The sequence below is a fragment of the Alexandromys fortis genome, unplaced genomic scaffold, assembly GCF_014885135.2.
Source record: "Alexandromys fortis isolate MF-2015 unplaced genomic scaffold, M_Fortis_MF-2015_v1.1 scaffold_35, whole genome shotgun sequence".
NCBI lineage: Eukaryota > Metazoa > Chordata > Mammalia > Rodentia > Cricetidae > Alexandromys > Alexandromys fortis.
Genome location: NW_026067913.1, coordinates 10,015,818 through 10,040,081, shown reverse-complemented (window position 1 = coordinate 10,040,081; position 24,264 = coordinate 10,015,818). Strand labels below are relative to the sequence as shown.

Below are 24,264 nucleotides of genomic sequence, written 5' to 3'. Positions count from 1 at the left end.
GACACCCCCAGGGTCAAGCAAGAATTCTCCCAGGACAATAGGGAACTGTAATGTAAAAGAATCCCTGACGGGAGAGCGCAGCCAGCACGTGCATTCACTCGCGTTCTCATTAGCATGGGTATGCTGATTTTCAGTCCCAGCCTGTTGGGGGTGCCCGGAGCCCTGGGCAGGTCTCCGGAACGAACTCGCCTGCAGCCGTCCGAGCTCACACCCCTCGTCAGAACACCCCAGAAGCCACGGCGCAGACGCAGACCCTCCTCCTCCTCCTCCCCACTTCCACGGCGGCGGGGCGGGGCGGAGCGGAGCAGCCCTACCTTCCGGGTCGCAGGCGGAAGTGGGCGAATTTGAATTCTGCGAGCCGTTGGATGGGGCCGTGCCGGGTGGGCGCACGGGAGCGCAGCGCTAGACGCGGGCGGTCACGCAGCGGCCCAGGGACATCTGCTCGGCGCCTGGTGAGGACCTGGCCGGGAGGGACGGAGGAGGGTCCCGGGCACGGTTGGTCGGGTGGGCGGACGCGGTGCGGGCTTCTCTGCGCTGCACGCTGCGCACGGGCGGGCGCAGCTGCAGCCCGAGCTGCCGTAGGTGGGCGAGCTGCCCTTTCTTAATGAAAGACAGGGGGTAGGGGGCGGGTGGCACGGAGGGATGCTCGACGTGGCTCCCAGTGGCTCCTCAAACCGGTCCCCCGCACCGCAGAGAAATGACAGCCTTGAAATGCCTCGTGGGGATTTAAGGTGAAATCTGAGTCTCCTTTGTGTTTCAAACCCGGGTATTTTTCTTTCACGCTTTGACAAGTCTCGTGTACCGCAAAAATCTGAGCCTCTTGGCTCATTTGAGACTAGCTACAGTAACAGCGGTGGCTCACAGATGTGTTTGCTAACAATGGGGATAGGGGTCTAGCCTCTCCGCCTGCCTTTTCGCCCTCTTCATTCATTGGCCGACTGTGTTATTATCGAATTATTTTAAGAGGAACTCAAGAATTGAGTTGTTGGGCGTTTTTGTTTGGCTTTTCTTTTCTCTTTTATGGCGTACTGGACTCTCACAAGCCCCAACAAAAACTCATACCTTTTTGAATAGCTCAGATGTGCACGGTAGATGTAAACTTTCAGTATTTCAGATGTATAGAAGTTTCTATATTTCGCCTTGCTGAAAATTGTCAGGTTAGTTTTTGTGATTTGTAGAAAAAAAATACATAGAGATCCTTTCAAGGTTTTATTAGCAACTGGTTAGTGTGTCATCAAAACATATAAATATCTTTTTAAAAGTGCCATCCAAAATAAAATAATTTCTTCACCCTCCTCCATCCTTGCTAATGAGTGTTGTTTTCAGTGTTCACCAGGAAGAAAAAAATTTAAATAGCACAATCATTGAAATCGGTTTTTTGTAAGGTTGCCACAAAGATACTGTCTCTCCTTTCCCGAAGATTGCAGACAAATCTGCAAGCTTCTTACATGCTACCAGCAAGTTGCCTGTTCTAGATTTTCTGTGTCCTTAAAGTGCTTTTGCTCCCAGCCTCTTTCTTTGTTTTTCTTTTATGTGCATAGAGAAATGTCATACTTTACTGTGAGCATATTCCTATAAAGGCTCGGTGAATGCTGATGCCTGTACTTCACAGATTCTGACTGGTGGACTGGAATAATTGCATTTTAACAGAACAGTTAGAATATTCTGCAAGAGGTTTAAAAACCAGGTCTTCCTAGAAAAGCCTGGTAATGTTGCTTAAAGACATGCAGCAGGAACCAGACCTCTTTCTTAGTATCTCCATCGCTTCTTCCTCAGCTGTGTGACCTTGACTGATTCCAGTCTCCTCGGTGTAAAATGAGGATACAAGCCTTCCTTGTGGGATTATTGTGGGAATTCAATGGACTGGTACCTGTGTATGATACATGTAAATGAGACAGAGGTCTAAAATATAGCTACTAAACATGGAACAACCATATTATATGTTTTTCTTTCCTTAACCTTTAACAATGTCTATGAGGGTACCGACAGTCTTCAATAAGTAAACAAAGATTCAGTAGTTCTTATGTAACTAATTAAAGTTCCCAAAATAGATTTAACTAAGAAATTAAATTAGTGTGTGTGCACGTGCACGTGTGCGTGTGCTTGCTTTATGGAGGTCAGAGGCATTGTGATCCAATATGTAGAGACCAAGAGACCCTGTTTCCTGGGGATTGTCTGTTTTGAGAATCATTTTTCTCATAATACTCTGTCTCAGGCTTGGTGGCTAGAGCCTTCACCAGCAGAGCCATCTTCCTGTCCTGAGATAAAAATTTCTGCAAGGACTGCTTCCTGTCTCCTGCTGCTTCGGCTTATGAAACTGTGGTTTCCCATTTTCTCCAATATATGATCCCAATCTCTACCTTCTTTAAAAAACAACAACAAAAAGACAGCCTGATTCCAGACTGTTTTCAGGTGATACACAGTCTGTAAACAGCCAAATTTGAGACATACTGGAGAACTTTCAAATACGGAAAAAGATCATCAGTATGTGTTCACATTTATGACCTACTAGCCGTTTTATATGTATTCGCTCACTAAGCCTGATGACATTTTTGAACTGAGGTACCAAAATATTTAACAATTTTTAAAATGTGTTGTTTTATATTTGATGCTGTTTGTGAAAATGAGTGATGTACAGTATAACTGAATAAAGGATGTCAGAGAACTCCAAAACAGAGAAGTTTGCTCTTCCTGACCACCTTGCCCACATTCTTTTCTGTAAAAACCTGTCCAATAATGTTGGGCAATCCTTCTATAGACCGGGGGTAGGGTTATCTGGAGCGTCAGATTCCCCTTCTGCAGGGAAGGTGGTGTGCGTTTTTTAATCAGAATTTGTGTACCTTAAACAGTCTAGATCATCCACATGATTTCTTCTTGAATTTTTGAGTTGGAATACTACAAGGTTTTGGAATGCAAACTGCAGAGATCCTTTTGTGAGTTAGGATGACATTAGAATCCCAAGCAGTAGGCATAATATGTAGAGACCAAGGGAAGTTGTTTGCTGAGGGCCATTTGTATATGAAAATCAGGACACACTAGTACCTTGATTCATTTTCCTTTTAATTTAAAAAGATATCCCTAATACAAAATTTATGTGGTGATTCAGTTTGTAAGTAGTGAACATTGTCCTTCTTAGGGATTTGGTTAAATGCAGTTTAGTGATCATATTCCATTGTACAAATATGCTACAATGTTTCAATCTGTCTTTGATGCATATTTAGGTCATTGGGTTTTGGACCATTACAGAAAAAGCAACTTGAGCATTTGTATGTAGCAACTCTGCTTCCATCCAATATTTGATAGAAATAGTTGTACATATAGCATTTTCTAGGTAAAATTCACATGAAATTAGCCATTGTAAATACACAGTTGAGTGACAGTGCGTTTATAAAGTAAAGCCATCACCTCGGCCTGGTTTAGAAACATTCCATATCCCACCAGGTAAGGTGGCCAAGGTTTCATGCTAATGAGCCCCCATTTCGTAGGTCTCATGAATTTTTGTTTTCTCTGTTGGTTACTCTGGCTAAGAATGTCAATCGTGTCGTTTCCAAGCAGATCATTTCTTTGAGTCGTTGAAGTGCATCATTGAGTTCTCTCTGGTTCTAATAACCTAAGCATGCGTGGCCATGAGCTTTCCCCACCTTTCCTGTTTCTCTCTTAGGGACTAGAGACCCCCACAGGGCTTGGGCCACGGAGCTAAGGCCTGTCCTGCTTTTACTGTTTCTTAAAGGTTCTGATAAGTTATATTTTCATTTTCACTTGATTCTAATTTTTTTAATTTGAATTTTTAGATTTCATCGTTCATCAATGATCTCATGATTCAGCTTCATAGTTTATGATCTTTCCTTTTTTTAAGATTTCTTCATGTATGTGAACGTTCTGCCTGCTTGTGTCTGTGTACCACATGCCTGCCCCGTGCTTGTAGAGGAGTTAAAGGTCGTTGTAAGCCTTTTTGTGGGTGTTAGGAACTAAACTTGGATCTTTGACAAGAGCAGTGCTCTTAATTGTTGAGCCATCTCTCCAGCCCCCTCGCAAATCTTAATACAAGTTAACAAAGACTTTCTTGTTTGTTTTTTTCTAGAAATACACTTTTATTTTTTGAGACAGGATCTCACTGCAGTCTTGGCTGGCCTGGAGCTCACTGTGTAGACCAGTGTAGCCTTGAATTCACAGAAAGCCACCTTCCTCTACTTCCTGAGTGCTGTTACTAAAGATGTGCACCATCGTGCCCAGCCAAGATGTACGTTTAGATCTGTGATCCTGTTTTTGGCTTTTGATGGCATGATGTTATTAAGAACTAATCACACAGGTCAGGGCATCAGGCCTTGCCTGCTGAAACATCAAAGTGAGGGTAAGCTGTGGGGGACTCCTTACTGTGGCACTATGGAGCTCCGTCAGAGAGTGATTCTTCAGAGAAGGGAAGAGCGACTGTTTTCTAAGACTGACACTGGGAATGCTTTCGAGATACAACTAAAAATATGTGGGTAGACTTGTTGGAAATAAAGTGATGGCAGCTGGGCGTGGTGGTACAAGCCTGTAATAAGTAGTCTGTGGCAGGCTTGCAAATTGGATGTCGCCTTGTCCAGTTTGGTCCCTTTCTCAGGACAAGGTGAAATGAACCCAATGGTAGAGCATTTGCCTAACATTTAGGGTGCCTGGGTTCTCGCCCTCATGTGAGAGGGAGATCCTAAATCTGGACTTAAAAAAGGAAAAGCGTATTTCGGGATCAAGGAACAAAAATTCTAATGTTAGAAGTATGAAATAGAACTGGATGTCATTGCCGCACTGGGGACACAGAGGCAGGTGGATCTCTGAGATTTCAGGGCCAGCCAGGGCTACATTGTAAGACCCTGTCTCTAAACTAGAAGTATAAACTATACAATTGACACAATTTCTTCAAAATGTCAACTCTTTGAGTAGCTGTTTTTACTTCAATCATGGGGGGGGGGGAGTCACAGGATTAAAAAAAAATAGCAAAAGCAACTTTGTATACTCTGTGTCTTCACTCATTTTCACAGAGTGGCTTAAAAACACGAGTGTTCTGACTCTGCAGTAGAATCACAAAGAGGAAAAACCAATAGGGTTTCTTTTTTTTTTTTTAATTAATTTATTTATTATGTATACAGTGTTCAGCCTCCATGTATGCCTGCAGGCCAGAAGAGGGCACCAGATCTCATTACAGATGGTTGTGAACCACCATGTGGTTGCTGGGAATTGAACTCAGGACCTCCGGAAGAGCAGTCAGTGCTCTTAACCTCTGAGCTATCTCTCCAGCCCCCCAATAGGATTTCTTATCGAACAAAACCAAATGACCGAAAGTACTGGTCTCCTGCTGGGTCCGATTGCATCTTTAGAGTGATGGCGTTGATACGACTTGAAAAACTAAAGTTTGAGACTGACATACACTGGGTAATCTGGCTAACTAGCAATGAACAGGGAACCTCTGACAGCTTTTTTTAAAAGAAATTTAGGTAACATGACTGTTTAAAGAGTTGGTCAGACGTTTATGACATCATTCACCAAGAGAGATTCCATGAGTCTTTGTAGTAGGAAAAGGCCAAAAATATGTAACCACAGAGAAATTGGGATCTCGTTATAAAGAAATTGTGTTCTAGAATTACTGTATAGTCATATATACCTGTCACATTGAGCTAATACTGATTTGCAGCACAGAAGAGGGCTGGGACTCTCGGGTGCTGGTGTATGTTTTAATAAACCCAACAGTTAACAATAGCTGGCTGGCATCCCTCACATTTGGGACAGGATAATGTAATTACAAGGGGACTTTAAAATACTTTAATATTTATTTAGGAATATGGGAATCCAGGCAATTCTCTGTTAGGTGGAACTTTTAGGTGCACTGCAGGGCATCCCACAATCCTAGTATTTGTTTTAATAATTAAATATTCTTTCCAGTGCTAAAGAAATCCTCAAATTCTTACACACTTTTTGATCTCTATTTGTTCTAAAAGTGAAAATTAACTACTATGCTTTGCATGAAATGATTATAAATGACTTGATTGCAATCATGTACTGATTGAATTTAAGAAAAATGGTTAGAGGTTTTTTAAATTAAGATTAATGTTCTTACTTTCCTAGTAAAATGAATGAAAATAAACCTGATGACTCACAAAATCTTGGTAAGTAACTATTTACAATATTTTTATCACAATAAAATTCATTTGAATAATATCTAGCCTTAAGAATGACTATTCTAATCATGCTTGGTCCGTGTGTTCTATTATGATTGTCTTCATTTCCACATACTGAATTTGCTACCAGAGACATTTTTCAGATTTATTTTTATATATCTTATGTCATTTGTCAGATAGGATTTGAATCTGTGAAAATTATTGTTTAAATTTTTCGTGTTTTTTTTTTCTTTGAAAATGAGGACAGTATAAGCAATAAACAAAAGTCTTAACATGAAAAGGAAAATTTCTCATTTTACAGCAATCTCCCCTGTTGACACATAGTTGGTTTCTTTATTCTAAGCCATATCTGTTGACTTGCTACTGCGAATGGTGAGGAATCCACATTATTACTCTGTATACTTGCTACTCCCTCCTTTAGGCTTTGTGGGGCTTTTGTTTTGATTTGTTCTCACTATACTTGTCCCTGACTGCCCTGTAGCTCACTCTGTAGATCAGGCAGCCTTGAACTCAAAGAAATCCATAGGCTTCTGCCTCCCTTGTACTGGAGTCAAAGGTGTATGCCATCATGCCCACCATTTTTTAAGGGGTGGTTTCCGAGACAAGGTTTCTCTTACAGAGATGCGCCTGCCTCTGCCTCCCAAGTGCTGGGATTAAAGGTGTGAGCCACCACTGCCTGCTTTTTTTTTTTTTTTTTTTTTTTTTTGAGATGCGTCATCTCACTGAATATTGAACTCATCCAGTTGACTCAACTGTCTGGCAAGGAATCCACCAGTTTCTGCCTCCTTGGTGTAGGAATTCTGTACAACTGAGTCTGACTTTTTACAGGTGTTAGAGATTCAAACTTAGATTCTCATGTGTGTGATAAATATACCAAACGAGCCAACTCTCCAGTTACCTTAATATCCATCCTCTTGACGATCACTTTTAGTCTGTTGACTCTACCTTACTTTGAACAAGGAAATTTGTTCTTACCAATCCTCTATCCCCACATACTTTTGTCTTTTCTTGCTATGCCTCCTGAGTTATATCAGCAATGCCAGTAGTTTAGAAATTGTAGTGATTATGTAATACCATTGTACACTTGCTAAATATACCCTTACTCTGACTTGATTTCCCCTTGGATGAATACCTCTTGTTTTTTATTTAAATCAGTGTGCTTCATAGAAACCAGTATTTGTTCTGGTAAAGGTAATTTTTAAAAAATAAATTTAATGAAGTAGCACAATTTTAATGGATTTTAGTCTGCTATAAAAATGAATGCTTAATGGAGTATGTTGGCCTTCGGGGCCCTTATCAATTCGAGGTCTTTCTAATGTATTGGTTATGAATGCACATCAAAGCCTCCAGCAGTCAGTTTTTGTTTTCTTGGGTCATCATGAGCGTGGGCATGTCCACGGGTGCACACCTGACCCCCTACTCTGCAGTGTATATGTGAGCTTTTTAAGACCCTTACTCTTGTATATATCCATTCTCCTCCACTTCTTTCCTAGTTTTTTAGTCTGTCGATTGCTTGCCCTAGACGTTCTTATTTTAACCATAAGAGAATTCTAAGGCTGGCAAAAACAAACAGGCATTTGACACCATCCCTTCGGGAGCTACCACATAGATCAAAACATAATCACACTTATTTGAGAATGAGGCCTGTCCTCTGAAACCATAGACATGAACTACCCAAGACCCTTGTCCAAGTGGACAAAATTCTGCAGCTGGGGATTTGCAGTAGTGGGTAAAGTATTTGCTATGCTCATTCTGAACGCCAGAACTCACATGAAGTTAAGCATGGTGGCACATTGCTGTGCTCCTGGTGTCCCTACAAGGGGATGCGAGGCAGAGACGGCCTGGTGTGTGCAGCAGCCGATGGCAGAAGGTACCTTGCCATAAGCAAACTGGAAAGGGAGAGCTGAAGCACCCGAGGTTGTCCTCTGACCACCATTCACACGTGGACACACACACATCAAAGAAGCACTAATTCTATAAATTATTGTAATTTTAAGATAAATTTTATATTTACCTACTTTTTTGCTATTAGCTTGTATTTTCTGCCGAAAAAGTGATGACTGTCCCAATAAATACGGAGAAAAGAAAACTTACGAGAAATGGAAATTCAGTGTCCATTACTACTGTTTGGTAAGTAGTCGCTAGTTCTGGAAATGTGTACTAGAGAGGAATAGATGACACTAATTTCTAAGAATTAGGTACATCACTTAGCTTCTGGGGCTTTTCCATATCTATATAAAATATCATTTTTATATTGGATTTTAAGGTCCTGAGATTACTTACTTGGTGCATATAAAGACTTACCCTTACCTGTTTTATCTTTCTATTAAAAACGAGAGAATAGTTAGATCTCTAAGGGAAGTACCCTTTTACCACTTTTTTTTTCCTTTGTTGCTAGTGATATGTCTCAGAAAAGACTTGTTAGACGGCTCAGGGAGTAGAAGAAAAGTATTTTATTTCATAGAGCAATTGGAAGGAAAAGTTCTGACCAAAGGTCATTAATATTAGTAGAAAAGAAATAGGCGGTAATAGGATTTGCTCAGGGGGAGAGCAAAGACTTCACTTGTAGATGACTTCCCTTTGTTTCCCTTCGCTCTGCTGGCTTCCCATTTCAGAGGACTTGAAATGAAGCAAGTTCCTGGTGCCTTAGACCGTTAGCTTGCTACGGCTGCATCGAAACCAAGTTATTTCTTTGTGAGTGCTATAGAAATTATTCCGAAATTTAACAGAGAAAAGCAATATTTATTCTCTGAATAGTTTTTGGCTGAGTCATTAATGTGACTCCAATTTAGATGTCACCCAGATACATCTGAAGGCTTTACTAAGGAGGGTCTCCCTCCAATGGCTGCTCATATGCTTTTAGTCATAGTTCCTTCTAGCTCCTTACTGCCAGGCTTCTTAGAAGGACTGCTCATGGTATATCGTATGGGGATGGGGGAGAGAGACCCTCGATGAAACCATCACCAATCTAGTTTTCATTATCATCATCACTTCTGCTTTATTGTCTGTGTTATATCCAAGACAGTGCTTGTTTCAGATGCTTTTTCTGTTGCTGTGCTGTGTCCTGAGCAACTTGAAGGAGGCGACTGTGTTCTGGCCCTCCTGCCACAGTCTGTCATGGTGGAGAAGGCACAATGGCAGGGCTTGAGAGCTGATAAGCAGAGAGCAGAGAATACATACACACATACATACATACATACATACATACATACATACATACATACATACGCAGAGCTCAGCTCACTTGAGTTCTTCAGGGTCCCAGCCAGGGAACGTTAACTCCCAGTGCGCAGGTCTTCCCACCCAAGTTAGAGGTCCCCATAATCGTCCCCGTTGACTGCAGGTTGTGACTGGCAGCACCCGCCACTGTACTCTAGGAGTTCAGTATACTGGTAGATTCATCTACGATTCTAATCATTTCCTACTGTGCCTTAAGAGAACACGAAGTTAGCATTGGAAAATTTCCACTTAACCTTTTATTTTTTTATAAAGACTTTAGAATTGTTTCTGTTAGTCATTTCTTGTACCCAAGTCCTAGACAAATATGTACTAGTTGTATTTCAGGATATTATTGAGACTAAAACTACTCATTGCAAACTCTGCAAAAGAGTACTGTATTAGTCACTGCTCTACTGCTGTGAAGAAATGCCATGAGAAAGGGAGCTCTTAGAAGAGAAAGCATTTCATTGGAAGCTTATTTACAGTTTCTAGGTTTAGTCCATAATCATGGCAGGGTACATGGTGGCGGGAAGTCAGCGAGGTGTAGAGAAGTACCTGAGAGCTACACCCTGATCTGAAACCAGCCATGCACTTGGCTTGTAGAGAAGTACCTGAGAGCTACACCCTGATCTGAAACCAGCCATGCACTTGGCTTGGGCTTTTGAAACCTCACAGCTCACCCCCAGTGACACACTTCCTCCAGTCAGGCCACACCTCCTAATCCTTGTAATCCTTTCAAATAGCTCACTTCCACGTGGACTAAGAGTTCAAATGTATGAGCCATTCTTATTCAAACCACCGCAAATGCTGATCCTAGACTTAGCCTTATTAAAATTGTATTTTGTTATGAACAGTATGAAAATCTTCCAGCACTACAGCGGACTAGAGTGCCAGGGTGTGGCTGATAAGGCTCTGTCTGTCTGTTACTCAGATATATACACTGTTAATATGCAGTGTCTTCAAAGTCAAGTGCTGTTAATTGCCTCTTATTGGCCATGAGAAAAATAGTAATGTATACATTTATTAATTCCAACCTTGTTTCTTGAGTGCATTTCCTAATTGAGTATATATTCATAGCTAATGTCAAGTGGAATTTGGCAGAGAGGTAAAGAAGAAGAAGGAGTTTATGGCTTCCTAGTAGAAGACATCAAGAAGGAAGTCCATAGAGCTTCTAAACTGGTAAGTCATTGCTTTATTCCTCACACTAAGTTCCACAGATGCTGCTAGTGTTGCCTTGGAAAGTTTCTCTTATCAGTTCCTGTACTAGAAATTTATGGGTAAAGGTCTTTTATTCTAGTGGACATTTTTATCTAATATAAATGTTGATAAAACATTTTTATGTTTTTGTAGAAGAAAGTCTAACCTACACTGATTAAAACTTAGCAGTAGGGAATTTCTAGTCGTCTTTTCTGTCATTTCGTTGACTTTTGGTTTTATTTCTAGTTTTCGAAGGAGGCCCACATGCTTTGCTCTTAGTCTCTTTCCCCCCAACCCTCTTGTCTGCTTTCATTTATTCTATTAAAGTTATTTTTATTGGCATATTTAATTATGCATACATTGTGGAACTTTGGTTCATATATAATGTATTTGCCTCCGTTTCCCTCTTACTCATGTGGGTCCCTTTCCACCAGTCCTTTACATTCATGTTCTTACTTATAATTGTTTTTCCTGGTTACCTCCTGCATTTTATTAAGATTACATAAAGCATCCCGGGTAAAGTTTATTTACAGGAGTTTGGGCTCCTTACAGTGGTATTACCACAAAAGAAAATCTTCCTTCTTCCTACTAACCATTAACTGCCTCTAGATACTCAGAAACGTATCTAAACTCCCTAGGTGCCATTATCTGCCTAAATAAGGTATTGGAAGACCTACGAACTCCTCTCTCACACCATGGTAGGATGTTGACAGGCCAGGCTTGTGCTATGTGCTGATGGTCACAACTGCTGTGAATGTGAGGACATGAGCAATGCCATGTTCCAAAGGCACCATTGTACCACAGTCTCCATCCGTCTTATGTCCCCATGTTCTGTGATGTTCCCTGAGCCCGCCCCCCTCTGGAACTATCTCTCTTACGGTTCCTGTCTTAGGGTTACTATTCCTGTTAGGAAACATGTCCAAAAGCAACTTGGAGAGGAAAGGGTTCATTGGGCTTATTCTCCCACATCAGTGTTCATTCAAAGAAGTCAGGGTAGTGACTCAAAACAGGGCAAGAACATCGGGGCAGGAGAACACTGCAGGACCTATGGAGGGGACCTGTGGTAGCATGCAGGCAGGAGGTAAGAATGCAGGGGCCATGGAGGATTGCTGCCTACTAGTGTGCTCTGTAACAATGAGGGGGCCTGCTTGTTGGGGTTTCTGTCCCGCCGGGTACCCCACAGGCAGCAAGCCCCAAAGAAAACCACACAGAGTCTGCATTACTTATAAACTGATTGGCCCATTAGCTCAGGCTACTTATTAGCTCTTGTTACTTATATTAACCCATTATTCTGATCTATGTTAGCCATGTGGCTCAGTACCTTTCACAGCCGGGGCAGATCACATGTTGCTTCTTTGGAGTCGGGGGAATGGGCTTCCTCTTTCCTAGCATTCTCCTGTTCTCATCGCCCCGCCTCTACTTCCTGTCTGGTTGACCCACCTATACTTCCTGCCTGGCCAATCAGCATTTATTTAAAACATGATTGACAGAATATAGACAATTCTCCCACACCAGTGCTCCTTCTGGCTTGCTGCAGCCTGCTGTTTTTATAGAACCCAGCATCACTAGCCCTGAGGTGTCCCCACCCACATCAATCACTAATTAAGAAAATGCCCCCATGAACTTCTCTACAGCTTGATTTTTCTGGAGGCCTTTTCTCCAATAGGTTCCCTCCTCTCTAGCTTGTGTCGGGTTGACATGACAATAGCCAGCCCAGTTCCCTTTCTCTCATTTCTCTCGCTTTCACACACACTAAAATGAAGGATTTGCGTGTAAGAGAACACCCTGCAGTATGTATTTGCAGTTGACTTGTTTGCTTAATGCAGTGGTTCCCATTTCTATCTATTTTTGTGCCAGTGACAGCAGTTTAGTTCTGCTCATCTGCAGTCCTTTAATGCAGATTCTCCTCACCCATGTATGTACCTCAGTTGCTGAGACTGGGATGATGCTAAGGCAGAAATTACACAACTGTGTGGACTGGTGATTTTTTTTTTTGTATCTGTAACTCTAATGATCTTTATGTGTCCTAAATTTAACTTCTTGCTTATTCAGTTGTTTTCGAAGCGTCCATATGATAACTATGGTATCTGCAAGGGAAAACCTAGTCTCTATTTGCTCTGAGTAGAAATAATGGCAGTTGAAGACCGAAAAGTTGAAAATACGAGAAGTTCTGAATGTGAGACTTGAAATGATGATTTCCATAGTGAACAGCTTAGGAGATGTGATAATTTATCATTTTTTTTCAAGTGGGGGCAAAGAACATTAAAATATTCAGGAACTCAGAGGTTGATACAAAAATGCTGAAGCCATGAGTTGAAGTACATAAAAAGCCTTTGATTGGGGTTCCAAAGTCTTGAGATGGAGGAATGTGAGCCAGATGTGAAAATAAGGTGGATGGGAAGACAAGGCAGTGTCATTCACGAAGGTTTGCAGAGGAAGCACACAAAAGCATTTATTTTAGTGGAGATAGTCACTTTCGGTGGTGAGTGGTTGGAATAAAAGGAGTTGATGGTAAAATAGAGTATCTAGGGCTCTAGAGAAACATTGTATGGTGGTTAGCATGAGCCAAAAGATCAAGGGTGTTGTAGGAGTTCCTACAGCCAGCAGCCTTTAAGTTACCCACCCACTTGGGCATGGCCTCTTATACTATATATGCTGATGTAAGACACACGTCAACGTCTCTTCCAACTGAGGGATTCGGTTGCTTTCCCCGTTCTAGCAGAGGACTGTGATCTGTGAGTTTACCCCTAAATAATAACCCTTTATTATACTTAATTCTGAGCTAGTGTGGGTTTGTTTTTTTTTTGTTGTTGTTGTTGTTTTGTTTTTTTTGTTTTTTTTTTTTTTTAGTGTCCATCTTCACAAGGGAGGATGCTATTATCAAAATTCCTTTACCTTTTAACAGCAAACTTGGAATTAGGGTAGTTTCCATTGCATGTTTCTTTAGCTACCTATTTTCTTAAAACATCAAACTCTCTGAGTACACTGGGCCTTTGAAAGCATCCTGACTTGAGCAGGAGTCCTCCCAACCCCATTGTAAGCAGAGGTTTCTCCAGCCTGCCAGTTCCTGCATAACTTCTCAGGCTTGATACTAATTAGAAATATTTGGCTGATGGCTCATGCTTATTACTAGCTAGCTCTTACATCTTAAATTAAACTGTGTTTATTAATCTATGTATTGCCACATGGCCAAGGTGTTTTCTACATGTCTTGCTTCTTCTTGGGTGGCTGGTGTCTCCCAGACTCCACCCTTCTTTGCCTGTATCTCTGCCAGGATTTCCCGCCTGGCTCTATCCTGCTTTGCCATAGGCCAAAGCAGCTTTATTTATTAACTAAAGAGAACAACACATTCACAGTGTACTGTAAGACCATCGCACAGCAACCTACCGTAGGATCCTCTCCAGGATTGTTCATATGGCCTGGATGAACCCATGAGATGGCAGTGAGTCTGTAATCCCTGAATCATTGACCATTATCAGGGTTTTCCAAGGTATTTTTAGGCTCAGATATATACTCAAATTACTGTCTTCTGCATGTGCCGCTATTATGGCACTATTAGTGACTTTGGTCTTATTTCCCGGGACTGTCATAAGAAATTACAGAAATACAGTTCCTCACGAGTTTAGAGTTGAATGTTACAAAGTATAGTGTTAGGAGATTTGGAGCTTGCTAAAGATTATGAAGTGAATTCCTCCTGTATGTTCATTCCCCTCCCTCCTGATGGTTGCTGGTAGCTTTCGATGTCCCTTGTTCACAAATAGTGTAACCCCAGGTCATCTTTTGTCTTCATATAGCCTGTTTTATTAGTGTCTGGTGTAGATGGAAGTTTTTGTCCTACCTGGTCCCAGAGACATTCAGTCCCAAAAAAACACACAGGTTTATATCAATTATAAACTATTTGGCCTCTTAGTTCAGGCTTATTGTTAATAGCTCTTACAACTTAAATTAACCTGTAGTTCTCATCTGTGTTTAGCCACATGGCTTGGTACCTTTTCTCAGTAAGGCATTCTTACCTTGCTTCCTCTGTGTCTGACTAGTGACTGACTCTGCCTTTCCTTCTTCTCTTCTCAAAATTCTGTAGTTTGGTTGCCCTGCCTATACTTCCTGCCTAGCTACTGGCCAGTGTTTTATTCAACCAATATGAATGACAAAACTACAGTATACAAGAGCATTATCCCACAGTACTTCCCCCTTTTTCCTTTTCAAAACAAGAGCCCTGAATCTAATCTCATTTGTTTAGCCTTTTTTCTGACCATTATCTGTTGTAAGAGGAGTGGGTCCTTTTGTTCCATCCTGCCCTGCTAAGCTTACATCCAAAATAATCACACAGAAACTGTATTCATTTAAACACTGCATGGCCCATTATTTCTAGCCTCTTACTGGCTAAGTCTCACATCTTAGTTTAACCCATCTCCATTAATGTGTATCGCCACTTGACTGTGGCTTACCGGCAGCATGAGTCTAACCAGTGTCTGTCTTGGGCAGGAGAACCATGGCGTCTGCCACATTGCCCTTCCCAGCATCCTGTTCCGTCTATTCCACCTATCTAAATTTTGCCCTATCAAAAGGCCAAGGCAGTTTCTTTATTCAACCAATGAAAGCAATGCAAATACAGAAGGACCTCCTACATCAATTATCCATAACAACTTGTAACCAACACATGAAACAATGACAAACATCCATAATCTATTTTGCGGGGTAATGTGTGCCTAGTTTTCTAGGCTACTACCTGATGATTATGGGGACCCAAAGAAAATTTAGGACTATGGTCAAGTTCTGACTGGAGTATTCTGTGAGACTAGATCCTCTCAGTCAGCCTTGAACTCAGAAGACTACTGCAACAGAGATAACTCTGAAATGTTGGCTCATCTGGGCAGTCTATTCTTATTGGAAATTTTTCACGGGGTCTTCCTTGATCAAACCTTACTTTTTTTTTTTAACCCAGAATGAATCCACAGCCTATCATTTCCTGTGGAAGCAAAACAAAACCTCTTCAATGTAACATATCTTTTGGCTTAAATTTTGAAGTCAAGGCATCAAAACATAAAGGTTTGATTAATCCAGCAGCGTTAATAATAAAATGTCTTTTAGCAGCTGTTGCTCCTTCCTCAGTAGTCAAGCAATTTAAAGACAACACAATAACATGCAGTAGCCATATTCTCTGTGTAGTTCCCATCTTTATGTGGCTTTTTAAAACTCTAATTCTTTTATTTTTGTTTTTTAATTTTTGGTTCTTGATACAGTGTTTCTCAGTGTATCTTTGGCTGCCCTGGAACTCACTCTGTAGACCAGACTGTCCTCTAACTTACAGAGATCCACCTGCCTCTGCCTCCCAAGTGCTGGGATTAAAGGCGTACACCATCACACCTGGCTATTCTATTTGTTTTTTAGGACCTACTCTGTCCTTTTTCTTTTCTCTACCAAGCCTACATATACTTTTTTAAACACTGTATAAACCATTTAGAGGGTTTTGGGGGCTTTATTTATTTAGTCTTTAGTGTATATCTCTTACCCTTTTGTGGCCGTATGAATCTTTAATCTGCTAAACAACATGGCTAGGATTAGTGGAGACTTTGGCGGCTGGCTCCACCACTCCTTGGCTTTTTGAGAGTCTAGCTTCATGGTAGAGGTACTGGCAGGAGACCCATTTATTGCCACAACTCTGTGGAATTTCTAGGTCCATGCCAACACCAAGAAGCATGCTGCCAAGAAGCATGCTGCCAACTGCTCATAAACATCATTTAACTGTTTGGTAGCGGGGCCTCTTTAAAGAACTGTGCGGTTTTTTGCCACTGATGCTGAGTCAGGAAGTCTCTCTCAAAGGAGGTGTGCCTCTAGCAAACAGAGCCTACCTGAGAAAATGCTGCTACCAAGAAATCATGCTTGACTTTATTCTTTTGTGTCTAGAATCCCTTCTCAAACTCTCTCAGGTTTTATGTAGGTGTAGCTTCCAAATGTTGGGCAACATTTGTAGATGGAAGTCCTGTAGCCATTCAGTCCCAAAGAAACACACAGAGGCTAATATTAATTATATAAACTCTTTAGTCTATTAGCTCAGGCTTATTAATTAGCTCTTACAACCTAAATTAACCCATAGTTCTTTTTTTGTTGTTTGTTTTTTGTTTGTTTGTTTTTTTGTTTTTCGAGACAGGGTTTCTCTGTAGCTTTAGAGGCTGTCCTGAAACTAGCTCTTGTAGATCAGGCTGGTCTTGAACTCACAGAGATCGGCCTGCCTCAGCCTCCCTAGTGCTGGGATTAAAGACGTGTGCCACCACTGCCCGGCTAACCCATAGTTCTTATCTATGTTTAGCCATGTGGCTTGGCATTCTTTTCTTGCTTCCTCTGCGTCTGGCTGGTGACTGACTCTCTGCGTTTGCTCTTTCTAGTATTCTCTAGTCTGGTTGCCCAGCCTGTATGTACTTCCTGCCTAGCTACTGGCAAACAGCATTTTATCAAACCAGTATGAGTGACAAAACTTTACATTATACAAGAACATTATCCCACAGCAGTCTTGTGTTTTAAATCTGCCCTCATAAAGACACTAGTCAAAGGAGACCTTAAGATCTTGAATAATTATGTCTATAAGAACTGTGTTTCCACTTCAGTTCACAGATACTGGCTTTTCTAAATTTTAGCATCCCTTAGGTGAGCAAACCACGCCAATTTCCTTCCAGTGCTGTAAGGAACACCATAGTCAAAAACAGCGTGGAAGGGTTTCTCTGTATAGCCCCGGCTGGCCTCAAACTCAGAGATCCACTTGTCTATGCCTCCTGAGTGCTGGGATTAAAGGTGTGTGATAGTCATCATTCCCGGCTAGTATATTTTACCTCAATTTCCATGTCACAGTCCAACTTGAGGAAAGGAACTCAAACAGAAACCTAGAAAAAGGAACAGAAGCAGAGTCCATGGAGGAACGCTGCTTGCTGGCTTGTTGCCCATGGCTTGCTCTGCCTGCTTTCCTATACAACCCAGGATTACCTGCCCAGCCACCATAGGCTGAGCCCCCAACACCAATCTCTGATGGTGAAAATGCCCCCAGAGTCTTGCCTGCAGGTCAATCTGATGGAGGCGTTTACCTCAATTGAATGAAGCTCCTTTTCTCTGAGCACTCTTACATCAAATTGACTAAAAAGAGACCTACGCAGCACATATCTTAGAATTTTCTCATTTGGGTTAGGATAGAATATACTATCACTATGGCAATAATCTTCTGTCTCTCTATAAGGAATACTCTAACTATTTGATTATGCTATTGTACTGATAAATTCTCCTGTTTTCATATTTCTTTTAGAAGTGTGCAGTTTGCAAAAAAAATGGTGCTTCAATTGGATGTGTTGTGCCCAGATGTAAACGAAGTTACCACTTTCCCTGTGGACTTCAGAACGAATGTATTTTCCAGTTCACTGACAATTTTGCGTGAGTTATTTAACTGTTAATTAAGTATTAAATATGAGGGGCTGGAATGATGAGTCAGCACTGTCTGCTCTTCCACAGGACCCAGATTTTATACCCAGCACCAAGTGGCAGCTCACAACTCTCTGATACTTCAGTTCCAATGGATCCAGCTTTCTCTTAATGGCTTTTGGTGTCACCTAGCCTGTAATTGGTACAGAGATGTATATACTGGCAAAACATCTTGTAAACATTTAAAAAATTTTTAAGTAAGAAAATATAAATGTTAAAGAACAATGGTAAATAAATAGCCCAAAGATATAATTCCCATGTAAAATTGCTTTTTAAAACTGTGCTAAATTTATAATACATACATAATATATATGTAAGATACATGATGTATGTGTATTTGTATACAATATTGTATTGTATAATGCATGACTTCTTGTAGTAATTCTATCTGATCAAACTACAGAGTTACCATGTCTACAAAGGTCCTGAGGTTATTCACATCCGGCTTTCAACTCTAGAATGTTTCAACTCTAGGGCGCACATTTGTTTTAGATGCATTTGTAAAACAAAGGAATTATCTATAAATTACAGTGTTAACTGATTTATGGTTTTTTCCTTATATATTCTTAAATAATTTCCATTTTTAGGTCATTTTGCTGGAAACATCGGCCAGTTCAAGCAATGACATCCAATATGTATAGAGACTCTTTACCTTGTACCATCTGTTTGGAGTTCATTGATCCTATTCCTACTTACAGTGTCCTGCGAAGCCCCTGTTGTAAGAATGCTTGGTTTCACAGAGACTGCTTACAGGTAATGCAGCTTTGCAATTTTTGTCTCTATAATATAAAATCTGTTGCTTGCTTATTTGAATTTAAATCTGGTGCTGTCAATGTTATAGAATATCATAAAATATCAGAATTACTGTCTTAGAGCCTATTTTACTATTGAGAGTTCTCTTCTCAGTTTCCCTTAATAAATCTGTATTCGCTCTACTCAAATAAACAGTATAATAAAAACCGAAAATAGGGTCAGAGATGTAGTTCAATGATAGATTGCTTGCCAAGAGTGCACAGGGCCCCTGGGTTGAATGCGCACTAGAAGCCACCAGAATGCTAAACATTCAGTGTAATTGTAATAATGTCTTTATTTGGAAAATTCTTAAATATTTTGAAAGCGATACCAATTATTTAGTATTTTATATCTAGTATACATATATTTGACATATATTTAGACAAAACAATGCCAAATAACAAAAATTTACTTTTTAAAAATTGTTTTATAGAGCTGGGCAGTGGTGGTGTAGGCCTTAACTCCCAGCACTTAGAGGCAGAGGCAGGCTCTAAAGCTACCCAGAGAAACCCTGTCTCACAAAACATAACAAAATATTGTTTATAGAGCTTAGATTTTATTTTATTTTATTTAGTAAAGTAAAATGTTTCTGGTTATTGTCCTTAATTCTTTTGAAAGGTATCAAGTGTTAAATTACCCTATATTTACAAAAAAACTTAAAAGTACTAGAGTAATGAGGTATTGCAGCTTGACTGGTTTCTGCTTTTTAAAAAATGTTCTCTTGAACGTTAATACTTAGGTTATTTAGTTTAAAGTGGTAAGTTGAAGCCTATCTTGTTGGAAATGGTTGTAAGTTTGTTAATTCTCAAACACAGATGTGTTAGTTAGTAATTAATGAAGGCCATCATGTTAGTAATAAAGCACAGAGAGGTCCTAGATTTGACCTAATGTTTTCATGAGTTTTAATAAAGACTTTGTCATTGAAAAGTAGAAGCAGGGCTGGAATCTAGCAGTCTGTAGAGCGCTCTCTCACCCACCCCCAAGCTTGTCTGTGGTGAGATGTAAGACAGACCTTAGAAATAATGCTGCTAACAAAAACCATACTGCTGTTTTTAAAAAACGCATTTAGAATTCTGTCCACATAGAAACTTGGCTATTATATGTCAATAAAGAGTTACTGTTATAATTAGTTGCACACTAACTCTTCAGTCACTCTCTCTAAAAGGATCTATAGAGACTCTTGATTCTAGAACTAAGGTCAGAAATAGACCCACTGTAGCTTATAGCACATGGTTAAACAAAGCACTTCTAACTACTTCGACTGTCACATAGAGAAATTTGGTGAAAAGAGACTAGACATTAAAATGGCAAGAATGGTGTTTACTCAGTTTGTATTTCTCATCAGAGTCCAGGTGTCCTCCACGCATTCTGTGCTTGCTGGTCAGTTTCGTCTCTGGTTTCTTTCTGCTTGCTTTCCTTTTCTACCAGGTACTTTGTATCAGATCCCATGGTTAGTAAGACAGCTTCTTCTCTCTGCACCGATTGAAGTATCCTAGCAACATTTCCTGTGTGTGCCCAACATGTGCTAGGTGTCCAAGCTTCAGTCTTCTCTCTCTGCTTCTTCGCCATCCTTCATCTGTCCCACAGCCTTATCAGTCCAACTCCTATATTGTGTCTTTTTCTGTTGTAACCGCTGTCTCGCTGCTATAAGCTACTTACTGTTCCAGATACTGTATTTTTATCAATTTACGCTATCATTGAAGCTTTTCTTCTCCAGGATCTGATCCACCTGTTTAGCCTTATTACTTAGTTCAGTTTGGCCAGAATGTCATATCAAACATATTATTAATTACAGTATTCCTAATATCATGTTCTCTGTCTTGCCATGGAGACTTCCCTTAAAATGTCAGTACTTCCCTTATAGGAGAGAAACAACATAGTTACAAATAAAAAATAGTAATGCTTACATAATAATAAGCACTAGTTAAGTAACTGAAGATTTTTATTGTTTCTCCTTCTACTATGGAGGACAAAGCAATGTTTAGGAAATGAAATTGTATTAACCGTCTGTGCTGGTTAGCTTTGGCAACATAACACAAGCTGGGTTAGAGCGAGCCTCAGTTGTGGCTTCGCCTTCAACAGATTGGGCTGTGAGCATGTCTGTGGGGCGTTGAGCACAGATGGTGGAGGAGGGGCTACCCAAACACACTTGCCCTGGGTTGTCCAGATCCTCTAGGCTCCTGCCCTGAATTTCTTCCCTCAGTGATGTGGGACCTGGGAATTGAAGACAAAATTCAACTCTTGTGAGTTGTTCTCACCCCTCTTTAATCATAGCAGCAGAAAGCAAGCTAGAAGAGTATTCAAGTTGCAGGAAGTAAATCGGGGACTGCTGAAAGGTTAAGAACTAAGTGTTTGTGAGACGATTTTTAAACAGAAGGAAGTGCTCTCCATGTTGAAGGTGGTTGCTTATAGTTCTAAGAGCTATTGGCAGAGAAAATATTTTCATGATAGAGTAAGGGAAAGATAGCATGTGTTCTGTTAGTTATATGATTCACATCCTGATGAGAAATGCATTGCTAACAATAGATTTTCCATTTTCTGCTGTAGGTTCAAGCATTAAGTGCAGGAGTGTTTTTCTTTAGGTGTACACTATGCAATAATACCGACATCTTTCAGAAAGAGATGTTGAGAATGGGAATTCATATTCCTGAAAAGTGAGTAACATTTGGCTTTTTGACCAAAAAAAACATTTAAATGTAGTATTTATTAATATTAAAAATAATTAATTTATATTTTAATAGTGATTATGGCTAAGTAGTCATGTCACATGGTCAAGTGCCTTCTCCCAGGTGGCCAGTCTTGAAGAACAGGCACTATGGTATCAGTGTCTTATTAGCTGCTGTGTTTCTTAGTTTCTCAGTTAAGTCCAGTTCTGGTGATTTGTATAGCACCTTTAAGTTAGTATTCATAGATGACCTAAGACTGACTAAATGGGTTTAAAATGGAAAAGAATATTAGTAATGTCATAAGACAAGAAATCCCAAGTAGTGGTTATAAACTTGAAAGGGGATCCCAGTCCTTGGGCGGTGTCAGGTGTGCAGGCTCACCTGGGCGGGAGTCTTGGGTCAGGGTGAGAGGGAAAAAAAGATCAAAACAAACTCTTAATGATCCCAGCACTTGAGAAACTGGGGAAAGGCACTTTAGTTTGAAGCCAGCCTAGGGAATAACAACAAAGTTAGAAATGAAATAGTAGGAAAATACTAATACTAGGTCTTACAAAGATTCTGTTTAACTTCTCACAGAGTGTTTGAAAGTTAGCTGTGAAACTGACCGCAAGGGAAAGTAGCAATGGGTTTCTATGTTCAGAAGATCAGCCTAAGAAGGCTAACTTTTGTCCTTGTTTCGAAATTATCAATTTTGTTAGACCAACACATTTTTATATCTTATTCATTATAGAGATGCATCCTGGGAATTAGAAGAAAATGCCTATGAAGATCTGTTACAGAGCCATAACCGCTGTGATGTCCGAAGATGTCATTGCAAAAAGGGACGAGACTATAATGAACCTAATAGGTATTTCTGCTGCGAGCTGCATTGCCTTTAGTTGTTCTAACTAATACTGTAGATTATCTCGATAGTGAAATAGTTTTCCTCTTAGGATGTTTGAAGTTTTAGCTTAAGATGGAGTATGTTTATTAAGTACATATGTTTACAGAGAAATTTCTGTAATCAATATATTAACTTTTTTTAGTAAAATTTCATGACTCTGTTCCACGTTGAGGGTGTGCTATCAATGTAAATTACATACCACTGTAGCGGCGTAAATGAATGCAGACAGATTGTAAAAAAATATATACAGCTTTAATGGGGAAATAGACTTACAGTCCCACAGTTCCACGGAGAACAGGAGGCAGAAGGGGCTGCTGGGCGGTGGATTTATAGGTAAACATTAGCCCGAGGTGGACACGCCCCCTAAGGCTGGGCTTAACCCTACATACCACTCCTGTAACCAAGTGAAGACTGGATGCTACTTTAGAGCTAGAAGTCCAAGACCCAGGGACCTCTGACATCATCTTCTTTAGAAGCTTTCCCTGGAGGTGATGCAGGTGGTTCCTCCTCATGTGTCCTCATTGTCTCTTATCTGTGGCCTAATCATGCAATAGTAAAAATATGTTCTTGTTCCTGCTAATGTAGTCTCCCTTAACATAGAAAGCTTAGGATGCTGAGAATTGTTTATCGTGAAGTGATTCCCTTGTATCGACTCCTGCTTGTGAAGAATCATTGAGCGCTGGCCAGCTTTTGAAGCTTCCTATATATCGCAGGCCCCCTAAACTACATCTCCTACTTGAGATTGCTATCCTTTTTTTACCTTCCCTCGTGGGACACATAAAGCTGTTACCTGGATGCTTGCTTTATATTTAATTGTATTTCTTTCATCCTACTCAGACAAAGGTAGTATTGGTAAAAGGCAACTTAGTGTAGTGTGGAGCATGGATCTAAAGCCAAGGTGACCTGGGTTGGAAACTTCACTCTAAGTATAAGCTTAGGAAAATTAGCCTTTGTGATTAGTTTCCTCTTAAAGAATATACGTGATAGTGTTCTTTCCACTTTCAAAGTTGTAAAAGCTCAACATGTTATGTAAAGACTGAGAAGAGGACCTGGTCTGTTGTAAACTCTTCTTTTAGAGGCATGAGTGTGACTGATTGTTTGAGGAGGGGTCAGGTACCAGTGCCCACACATACGTGGGTTAGAAGACAGCTCCCTGACTTGCCACCCATGTTTCCATATATTCAGGGAATGTATTTGTTTCTGTACAAAAGATTGCATTCTCGCACCCACACAGTGTGAAAGAAGCTTTGTGTCCAACACCTTTGCTTTCTACTGAGTGCTGGTCAGCTTTATGTCAGCGCGACAAAACATACTCTGAGAAGGGGGAACTCCATAAGTTTTCTTAATTAGTAATTGATCTGATAGGCCCACCCCATTGTGGGTGGTGTCATCCCTGTACTGGTGGTTCTGGGTTCTATAAGAGGCTGAGCAAGTCACGGGGAGCAGTCCAGTAAGCAACACCCCTCTATGGCCTCTGCATCAGCTCCTGCCTCCAGGTTCCTGCCTGGTTCTCTCAGTGATGGTCCTATAAACACTTTCCTCCCCAAGTTAGTTTTGATCTTGGTTTTATCACAGCAATCAAAACCCTAATTTGTAGACCTGTGTGGCGACAAGGCGAGGGGAACAGAGATGAGAGAGAATATGAATATGAGCCAGGAACAAACTCTAGATTTGACTGCAGTGCACGAAACCTGATGTCAGAGCAATACTTATTTGTTTGGTTTTGGAAACACTGAACAGTAGTTTGTTTCTACGAATGTAATCTATCTCCAAATGTAAAGGAAAATGTTTGATCCCTATTATAAAGCTTTCTGATATTTATATTCTTTCTGCGTGTATATATATATATACATATATATGTATGTATGTATGCATGTATTCATTTAGGTTT

At 40.5% G+C, this 24,264-nt stretch overlaps 1 protein-coding gene across 5 annotated transcripts in view; it reads left to right on the top strand.

The window, feature by feature from the left end:
• Nucleotides 1–309: 309 nt before the first annotated feature.
• G2e3 (G2/M-phase specific E3 ubiquitin protein ligase) overlaps nt 310–24,264 on the top strand; it is a 37,144-nt gene continuing 13,189 nt past the window's right edge. For 2 of the 5 annotated variants that reach the window (XM_050138883.1, XM_050138887.1), the window contains exons 1-8: nt 310–452; nt 6,100–6,140; nt 8,185–8,282; nt 10,449–10,550; nt 17,860–17,984; nt 18,620–18,785; nt 21,372–21,478; nt 22,221–22,337. In XM_050138883.1, the coding sequence (XP_049994840.1) occupies nt 6,104–6,140; nt 8,185–8,282; nt 10,449–10,550; nt 17,860–17,984; nt 18,620–18,785; nt 21,372–21,478; nt 22,221–22,337 (752 nt within the window). In that variant the 5' untranslated portion in view covers nt 310–452; nt 6,100–6,103. Of the gene's footprint in view, nt 453–3,863; nt 4,241–6,099; nt 6,141–8,184; nt 8,283–10,448; nt 10,551–17,859; nt 17,985–18,062; nt 18,175–18,619; nt 18,786–21,371; nt 21,479–22,220; nt 22,338–24,264 lie in introns of those variants that run through there. The other 3 variants (XM_050138886.1, XM_050138884.1, XM_050138885.1) reach the window with 3 other exon arrangements.